The 8897-nt window shown below is 51.5% G+C and overlaps 1 protein-coding gene across 1 annotated transcript in view; it reads left to right on the top strand.

The window, feature by feature from the left end:
- DBF4B (DBF4 zinc finger B) overlaps positions 1-8580 on the top strand; it is a 12737-nt gene extending 4157 nt beyond the window's left edge. The window contains exons 6-10 of the mRNA XM_035893996.1: positions 1583-1625; positions 2510-2626; positions 2867-2993; positions 3694-3803; positions 6668-8580. Of these exons, the coding sequence (XP_035749889.1) occupies positions 1583-1625; positions 2510-2626; positions 2867-2993; positions 3694-3803; positions 6668-8069 (1799 nt within the window). The 3' untranslated portion in view covers positions 8070-8580. The remainder of the gene's footprint in view (positions 1-1582; positions 1626-2509; positions 2627-2866; positions 2994-3693; positions 3804-6667) is intronic.
- Positions 8581-8897: the final 317 nt, after the last annotated feature.

The raw sequence follows: 8897 nt of genomic DNA, 5'->3' as shown, positions 1-8897 counted from the left end.
CGCTACAACCCATCAAAAGCGGCGGGAGGGGGGGGGGGGGAGAACAGGTTCTCATCTGCAATTAGACAAGAGCCAATTGTGGCACTGAGATTGGCACTGGTGACGTAAGTTAATTTGTGACTTGCTTGACTTCGCTCATTGGAGGGTGAACGCTCAGTGATATCTCAGAGCAGGCTCCAACCTGGATGCTGTGTGTGACACTTAGAAGATTATTTTTCCAGTTTCGGGAGGAAGGTGGTGAAAAAAGGCTCAAAAAAGCTGTCGGGTAAGGCAGATTGTCTGCTGCAGGCTGAGAGCTCTTTGTTGTGGCACACTCTGAACCCTGCCTGGGGACTTGTGGTGACAGCTGAGCCGTTTGTCACTGTTCAGCACGCCGCCATGAGAGCTCAGGACCTGCGCACAAGTCTGAATTTTATCTGGGGCCCTAAACGTGGCCTGGCTTTCAGAAGTGCTAAGCATTTGGCAGCATTTACGTGGAAAAATCGATCCTGTACTTAAATAGCTACTTTAGTGACGTAACAGCACATGTGATGCAAGCTCAGGATGAGGCTCGAGGAACTAACTGGTGAGGACAGGTGGGCTCCTCCTTTCTGGAGGATGAGTTTAAAATTTCCTTGGAGAAAATAGCACTGAGTGCCAGGATCACAAGAAAACAAAACACCTCACCCTTCAGAGGCAGTAAAGGAGGCATGAGAGGCTTGGTTTCAGGGCCAAGCAGGCGCCCTGTGGGAATACCTTGCTGTTTATTTGTTTCTTAACCAGATCTGTACTCGGATTTCCAGGCCAAGCGTAACATTATCGCTTGAGAGTTGAACATACCTGAGACAGGAGGGACCTGGTAGCCTCTCCTCCCAGCCTGGCTCTGAAAACCTTTTCCCTGAATGCACTGCTGAGGCTTTCTTCTGCTCCCTTAATACATATGATGCCTCTGTAGGAAGCATAGCTGCTGTTTGCCCTCCTCAGGGACCAGGTGAAGGCCAGATATTGCTCTTCAGCAGTGTTCTCTTGCCAGGCCTGGCTGTGCAGTGTGTTGGTTTGTCTCCAGCGGCTCTTACTGCTTTGACTTAACTGTCCTGGCCTGAGCCATTCTGCACTTTGGGCTGTTGTGTAAAGGCAAAGGGAGAAAAAGGTGCTGGAAGGGTTGATGCAGAGCTCTGTGCTTGTGCAACTGCTGCTGCAATTTGTTTCTTACGAACTCGTGCTTGGCGGCGTGCTACATTGAGGATGCGTGACAGTTTTTTAGGATTCAAGTCAGAATCAGTGGCTTGGGGTTAGGCCACTTGTTAATAAGACTGAGTAGACAACAAAGATGCAAAGGACTTAGCTGGATGGTCTTTCAGGGGTGAAAACAGTCTACGGTTGGGCTGCCTCGAGGGTTTGGTCACCCCACTGAGTACTCTGGAGGTGAGGGCTGCTGTAGGTTACCCAAGGAGCTGGTTTGGCTACACTCAGCCACCACTTGGCATTTGCAGGTGTCAGAAGTACTGGTGAGCTTGGCTCTGTACCACAATTCTGTTGCAGAACAAATGAATAAGTAGGGAATTTCGTCAGGGCAACTTCTAACCAGCTTTCTTTCTAGCAGGAAAACTGAAGCCCCCTTTCCTGAAGGTTGAAGACCAGAGCAGGTAAATGAGGTTTTTCTGAACATAACAGCCAAACTGTAATAAAACCTCAGGGGCTTCCAGGGAGGGAATCCTTTACCCATTTTATTTGCACGTGGGGCAGTGAATATTCTGTCCACAAGGCAGAGTGTGGCTTCTCTGAAGACCCTGTGACACATCGGGAAGCTGACACTCTCCTAGAGGGAGGCAAATGGAGTTTAGAGAAACAATCTAGGTGGCTCATATGTCGGGGAGAAAAAAGGTGTTAAACGAGACTTGACAACGGAGTTTACTTCCGTGCTTGGATTCCGTTTGTGATCCTCAGCAGGTCACTTAATCTGCTCAAGCCCTCTGAAATGAGGAGAGATTGAACCACATGAGGTCAGGGCCTGTAACTTGATTACAGCATCCAGCACTAGGGGGATCTGATCTCTGTGGTGTTTCTAACAACTCTGTAACTCTAACGGTATCCAGAGTGCTAATTAATTATTCCGAAGACAACATTTAAGGAAGCTGCAGAGTCAAATATTAGGTTTTACATGCTGCATGCAATAAGGTGTGAACAGAGAGATGTGGTCAGGGAACCAAAATCTTCCCATGCTGCTGCATAGCTGCAAATACTGCCCTGGCTGCTGCTGCTGTGCATCAGGGGCAAAAGGTGGGTTTTTAGTTGAGCAGGCAAGCTTGCCTTCTGTCCAAAACATCCCTCCCCATCAGTACTGTTAGTGGGAGTTGGGTTTAGTACTTCCAGTGAGAAGTGGGAAATCTCTGGAACAGCCAAATGAAAGGAAAGTGATGGCCAGTATCCCATCATAAATGAGACAGCACCTTGAGCCCCTCTGAGGGAGGGACAGCTCTAACCATGCTATCGCTGCCAGAGGTCTGATGTCCTGATCTGCTGCTTTCAGGCAATTCCGACCCTTCCATCACCAGTTCAAAAGCTTTCCCGACCTGAACTTCCTGGCACCCAAAAGCTCCAGCCCATTTGAGCCTCTGAAAAGCCTCTCGAATTCTTGCAAAGCCAGGTAGGTTGTAGCTCCTTCTGTGCAAGTTTTTCACCCAACTCCTCTGCTAACTGCTGCCCTGCTGGTTCCTAGGATTTAGAGAATCTCTTGTCTTCTGAACGTGGGCAGAAGGAGCCCTGCTCTGGGTTAAGGAGCTGTATCTCAAAGGCAGCGCTGCCTCCCTGGCCCTTAGGCAGGCAGCTGGGTCCCCACTGATGCTGTCAAGCGAAAGCAGGGAAGATCTTTGCTGTTACCTTGCAGGGGTGCAGAGGGCTGTCCGATGCGCAGCGAGGGGGAAAAGAGCCCCCGATCCACACCGGTCACTGTGCCAAAGAAAAAGAGGGGATTTTGTGAGTGCTGCCAAGAGACCTTTGAAGAGCTGCAGAAGGTAAAGGCTCCCCTGGGGACCTGGTTCCTTGCAAAAGTTATGGGGGCCGCTCAGTGGCCTCGTTAATTGTGATGTGCCTGTTACCAGTACAAACTCTTTTGGAAGGAAGGCAGATTGCTATAGGTACAGCCTTCATGGTATCTCGGAGGATCAGCCTTGTAGATGAAAGCCATAATATATCTGTGCTCTGACCTCCTGGTCTGGGCAAATGATGGTTTTGCAGATTGGAGCACAACACACTGGGGGCTGGGAGAGCCTCAAGGATGATCCTGTTACCTGACATGTAAGGTGGGAAGCCTGTTCCATGGCAGCTGGGGGGGCACATGCTGATTAAAAAGGTGGGAAGAGGTTTTCTTATGTCCTGGAAGATGCCAAACAATGTGGCTTTCAGAGGCCAGCCTTTAGTGATAGACAGTATGTATTTGGAGTCAGCATTTTTACTAGCTGCTGGGGAAACCAGAAGGCTGCTGTTAGACATAGACACAACCTCCTCATCAGCAGGTGTCTATGGGAACAGAATACTCACTGTAAGCAACCAGGGGTAACAGCGTTGCCTACGTTTCCCAAATCTGCTTCCAAACAACAGCTCTATCTGATGAAAAGGCTGTTTGCCCTCTAGTCTGTGGGAAGTGGCTGTTACTGCAAATTTCCCTCCTGTGAAAGGATAAGTGTTGCTAAAAGGGCCTCTGTTGCCTTCCAGCACCTCCAGAGCCTCCAGCACAAGCGGTTTGCACTGGACAACTCACAGTATGCCCCAGTGGATTGTGTCATCTCGCAGCTCACCAACAACTTTGTGGAGCAATCAGTCAAGTAAGTCTTTGCAAATCTGGTAACTCCTCAAGTGGAAAAGCGCAGCTTGGTGCCGCATGGCACGCTCATGAGAACGAGCCTGGCTCTCCATGCTGCTGTGGTACTGGTGCCTAGCCCCATGCCCTGTGCCAGTGAATCGGCCAGCAGGGAGCAGAGGGCTCTGTGGCTCTGTGTTTCTGTGGCTTCTCTGCTTCAGGGAACTCCCTGTGGACTTCTAGTGCCTCTTAAACTAAAAAGGGCAGCTGAGCCCATCTCTTCTGTCCCGATGTCTGACACAAACCCTGCCGCTCTGGTAGCACTCCTGTGCCTGGGCCCTGGGCTGTTGAGAAAGCTGAGAGATCCCTCGTGCTGGCAGTCTGCCCGAGTGTCGGACCCAAACCCTGCCGCTCTGGTAGCACTCCTGTGCCTGGGCCCTGGGCTGTTGAGAAAGCTGAGAGATCCCTCGTGCTGGCAGTCTCCTCTGCCAGAAGCAGTATCACTGCTGAGCCTCGCTGGTCTGAAATTTCTTACTGCCTCCTGAGCAACCTGTAACTTGATTACAGCATCCAGCACTAGGGGGATCTGATCTCTGTGGTGTTTCTAACAACTCTGTAACTCTAACGGTATCCAGAGTGCTAATTAATTATTCCGAAGACAACATTTAAGGAAGCTGCAGAGTCAAATATTAGGTTTTACATGCTGCATGCAATAAGGTGTGAACAGAGAGATGTGGTCAGGGAACCAAAATCTTCCCATGCTGCTGCATAGCTGCAAATACTGCCCTGGCTGCTGCTGCTGTGCATCAGGGGCAAAAGGTGGGTTTTTAGTTGAGCAGGCAAGCTTGCCTTCTGTCCAAAACATCCCTCCCCATCAGTACTGTTAGTGGGAGTTGGGTTTAGTACTTCCAGTGAGAAGTGGGAAATCTCTGGAACAGCCAAATGAAAGGAAAGTGATGGCCAGTATCCCATCATAAATGAGACAGCACCTTGAGCCCCTCTGAGGGAGGGACAGCTCTAACCATGCTATCGCTGCCAGAGGTCTGATGTCCTGATCTGCTGCTTTCAGGCAATTCCGACCCTTCCATCACCAGTTCAAAAGCTTTCCCGACCTGAACTTCCTGGCACCCAAAAGCTCCAGCCCATTTGAGCCTCTGAAAAGCCTCTCGAATTCTTGCAAAGCCAGGTAGGTTGTAGCTCCTTCTGTGCAAGTTTTTCACCCAACTCCTCTGCTAACTGCTGCCCTGCTGGTTCCTAGGATTTAGAGAATCTCTTGTCTTCTGAACGTGGGCAGAAGGAGCCCTGCTCTGGGTTAAGGAGCTGTATCTCAAAGGCAGCGCTGCCTCCCTGGCCCTTAGGCAGGCAGCTGGGTCCCCACTGATGCTGTCAAGCGAAAGCAGGGAAGATCTTTGCTGTTACCTTGCAGGGGTGCAGAGGGCTGTCCGATGCGCAGCGAGGGGGAAAAGAGCCCCCGATCCACACCGGTCACTGTGCCAAAGAAAAAGAGGGGATTTTGTGAGTGCTGCCAAGAGACCTTTGAAGAGCTGCAGAAGGTAAAGGCTCCCCTGGGGACCTGGTTCCTTGCAAAAGTTATGGGGGCCGCTCAGTGGCCTCGTTAATTGTGATGTGCCTGTTACCAGTACAAACTCTTTTGGAAGGAAGGCAGATTGCTATAGGTACAGCCTTCATGGTATCTCGGAGGATCAGCCTTGTAGATGAAAGCCATAATATATCTGTGCTCTGACCTCCTGGTCTGGGCAAATGATGGTTTTGCAGATTGGAGCACAACACACTGGGGGCTGGGAGAGCCTCAAGGATGATCCTGTTACCTGACATGTAAGGTGGGAAGCCTGTTCCATGGCAGCTGGGGGGGCACATGCTGATTAAAAAGGTGGGAAGAGGTTTTCTTATGTCCTGGAAGATGCCAAACAATGTGGCTTTCAGAGGCCAGCCTTTAGTGATAGACAGTATGTATTTGGAGTCAGCATTTTTACTAGCTGCTGGGGAAACCAGAAGGCTGCTGTTAGACATAGACACAACCTCCTCATCAGCAGGTGTCTATGGGAACAGAATACTCACTGTAAGCAACCAGGGGTAACAGCGTTGCCTACGTTTCCCAAATCTGCTTCCAAACAACAGCTCTATCTGATGAAAAGGCTGTTTGCCCTCTAGTCTGTGGGAAGTGGCTGTTACTGCAAATTTCCCTCCTGTGAAAGGATAAGTGTTGCTAAAAGGGCCTCTGTTGCCTTCCAGCACCTCCAGAGCCTCCAGCACAAGCGGTTTGCACTGGACAACTCACAGTATGCCCCAGTGGATTGTGTCATCTCGCAGCTCACCAACAACTTTGTGGAGCAATCAGTCAAGTAAGTCTTTGCAAATCTGGTAACTCCTCAAGTGGAAAAGCGCAGCTTGGTGCCGCATGGCACGCTCATGAGAACGAGCCTGGCTCTCCATGCTGCTGTGGTACTGGTGCCTAGCCCCATGCCCTGTGCCAGTGAATCGGCCAGCAGGGAGCAGAGGGCTCTGTGGCTCTGTGTTTCTGTGGCTTCTCTGCTTCAGGGAACTCCCTGTGGACTTCTAGTGCCTCTTAAACTAAAAAGGGCAGCTGAGCCCATCTCTTCTGTCCCGATGTCTGACACAAACCCTGCCGCTCTGGTAGCACTCCTGCGCCTGGGCCCTGGGCTGTTGAGAAAGCTGAGAGATCCCTCGTGCTGGCAGTCTCCTCTGCCAGAAGCAGTATCACTGCTGAGCCTCGCTGGTCTGAAATTTCTTACTGCCTCCTGAGCAAGGGCTTCAAACATCCTGTGCTGCAGAAAACCTTTCATCTGACTGGGGAGAGGGTGTTGCTTGGCCTAGAGAGAGCAAGCATTAACTGATGGTTCTTCTCAGGGTGCCGCGGTCCTGCCTGACAGATGAATGCGTAGTGCCTCAAGCACAAGTTACTGGAGGAATTGAGATGCTGACAGCAAAGCTGGGAAAGGAAAGCCAGCAGCCTGAGCAGGGTGCCATGGAACTGTTAATTGATAGTGAGTGTGATTGTGGCCTGAAGACCAAGGGATGTTCCCCTTGCCTGCCCAGGGACAGGGTCAGTAATACCAGCAAAGGAGGGGTGTTGACAAAGAACTGCTCTTTGGGGCTGCCTGTTGAAGCAGGGCTTGCTGGAGGGGTCTGTGCTGCACGTGGCACCACAGAGGAGTCTGCACTGGGGGATGCAGATTTGGTCTTGGCTCCTGCCCTGGGCTGGGGGACTTGCGTAGTGGCCACTCATGTCAGAGAGGCAATTGCTTCTTCACCTGAACCTCATGAAGAGCAAGTGCTTGGGTCTGTCAGCTATCTTACACAGGTACTGCCTGCCTCTAGGAAACGCCAGCTCTCCTCCAGACAGAGCACCCAGATGGGAAAGAAGCCCAGGCTGGAGCTGGGTGGTGGCCTCTCACCGTACAAGCAGACAAACCCAGTAGATGGTCGGGTGGGTGTGCAGGGTGCAGGACAGATGTCTGAGCCAGGCTTGCCTAGTGTGGTGGAAGCTGGCAGCTTGCCCCTAAGCACAAAGCTCTCCAACAGACCTCATAGCTCCCTTGGTTTGGACCTGTGCCCATGCAGGAGCCCTGGGAACCCTGCATCATCACCGGGTTCCCTTGAAGCTGTGTCTGTGGGTTTTGATCCCCCAGAGGCTGCTGCAGCCAGCACTGTCAGCGAGCATGGCTGGAGCAGAGCGACCGGGAGCTCCCAAGGGAAGCACCGCAGAGGGGAAAATGAAAATGCACCCAGAAATGTGAATAGTCCTGATCTGGAGAGCACAATGAGCAAGACCAGCTGTCCTGCTGGCCCCTTGCCCTCTCCAGAACTGCCTGTGGCTGAAGCCAGATGTTGCTGCTTGCTCTGTGTCAGAGCAGCAGAAAAAATAGCACCCGAGCTACCTGCCCCCCCAAGCCACAGCAAAGAGCAGGCTCCATGCCCTGGGCTCCTTCAGCCTCTTCCACCTAATGCACAGGGTGATCACGACTTCAACAAAAGTCCTTCAGAGTCAGAGTGGGATGTCCAGCTGCTCTCCACGCTAACGGGTGTCCAGGACGGCAGGATTCAGTCTATGGACAGGGACCTGTTCCAAAGGACACACATCAGTATGAGGGACAGTGGGTATGAGTCTCAGCTCTGCTCAGTCCTGAAGCAGAAGTCGGAGCTTGCCTGGGCAGGCAAAGAGGACAAGAACTGCCGGAACTGCTGCACAGAGACCGAAGGAGCCTCTTTACCCATATTCGAGACCTTTTTTGGCAACTGGACTAGTTAAAACCACCTCCTGGCTGTTCACTGGGCCCTAGTGGGAGCTGTGAAGTGGCTTGAAAGGGGTTTAACTAAGCCACCCTCCCTGCCAGGACCAGGAGGTACAGCCAAGAGCTGGAGTGAGGACTGTCAGCTGTGCAGTGGCCTCCAGACAACCTGGGCAGCTCTCTTGTTGGGAAGTGATGGGTGATGTGGTGGTTTCACTGTCTTTGGCTGCAAGAGGGGCTGGGATCTTCCCCCCTTTCTGCTGCTAATGTTTAGAGCTGATAGCTTCCTCCTTTAACTCCTAACTGGGCTGCAGAGAAGACGGTCTTTCTCTGGAAGTGTTTTTAGGAATGTGCTCTTTGCCCTTTGAGTGAGAGCATGACTGGTTCTTCCTCTCATACAGTCCCTGGAGGTACAGATATGGTGGAGAGGAGGGCCCTGGGGGTGAGATCTGTGTTCTTCATATGGTTTGGGGGTTTGATGGATGTCTTTGAGTATTTACAGATGTTTGTAACTGGTATTAAGTTGTTGGGTTGGGGTTTTTTTAGCAAACTTAAACTTTGAAATAAAATGGAAGATGAGATCCTGCTCTGCTGTATGCTGGGTGAAACTTATCTGGTGGCCTTGAGCACAGCTAACTTGAAATTGCATGAAAAGTTCCATCAGTAGAGGCGAGGTGGTGACTGGGCAGAATATCCTTGCTGAAAAGGATCTGGGGGTGATGGTGGGCACTCGGCTGAATAGGGAGCAGTGGTAGTTCCGGTCACATTACATTACTCCATATGTGGTTTGCCCTAGGAATGTTGTACCCAGGGCAGGGGTCGCCATGTCTGGGGTGGCCCCAGGTAAA

The sequence above is a fragment of the Egretta garzetta genome, unplaced genomic scaffold (genome assembly GCF_000687185.1).
Source record: "Egretta garzetta isolate BGI_Z169 unplaced genomic scaffold, ASM68718v1 scaffold745, whole genome shotgun sequence".
Classification (NCBI taxonomy): Eukaryota; Metazoa; Chordata; class Aves; order Pelecaniformes; family Ardeidae; genus Egretta; species Egretta garzetta.
This window is presented reverse-complemented; position numbering and strand designations above follow the sequence as displayed.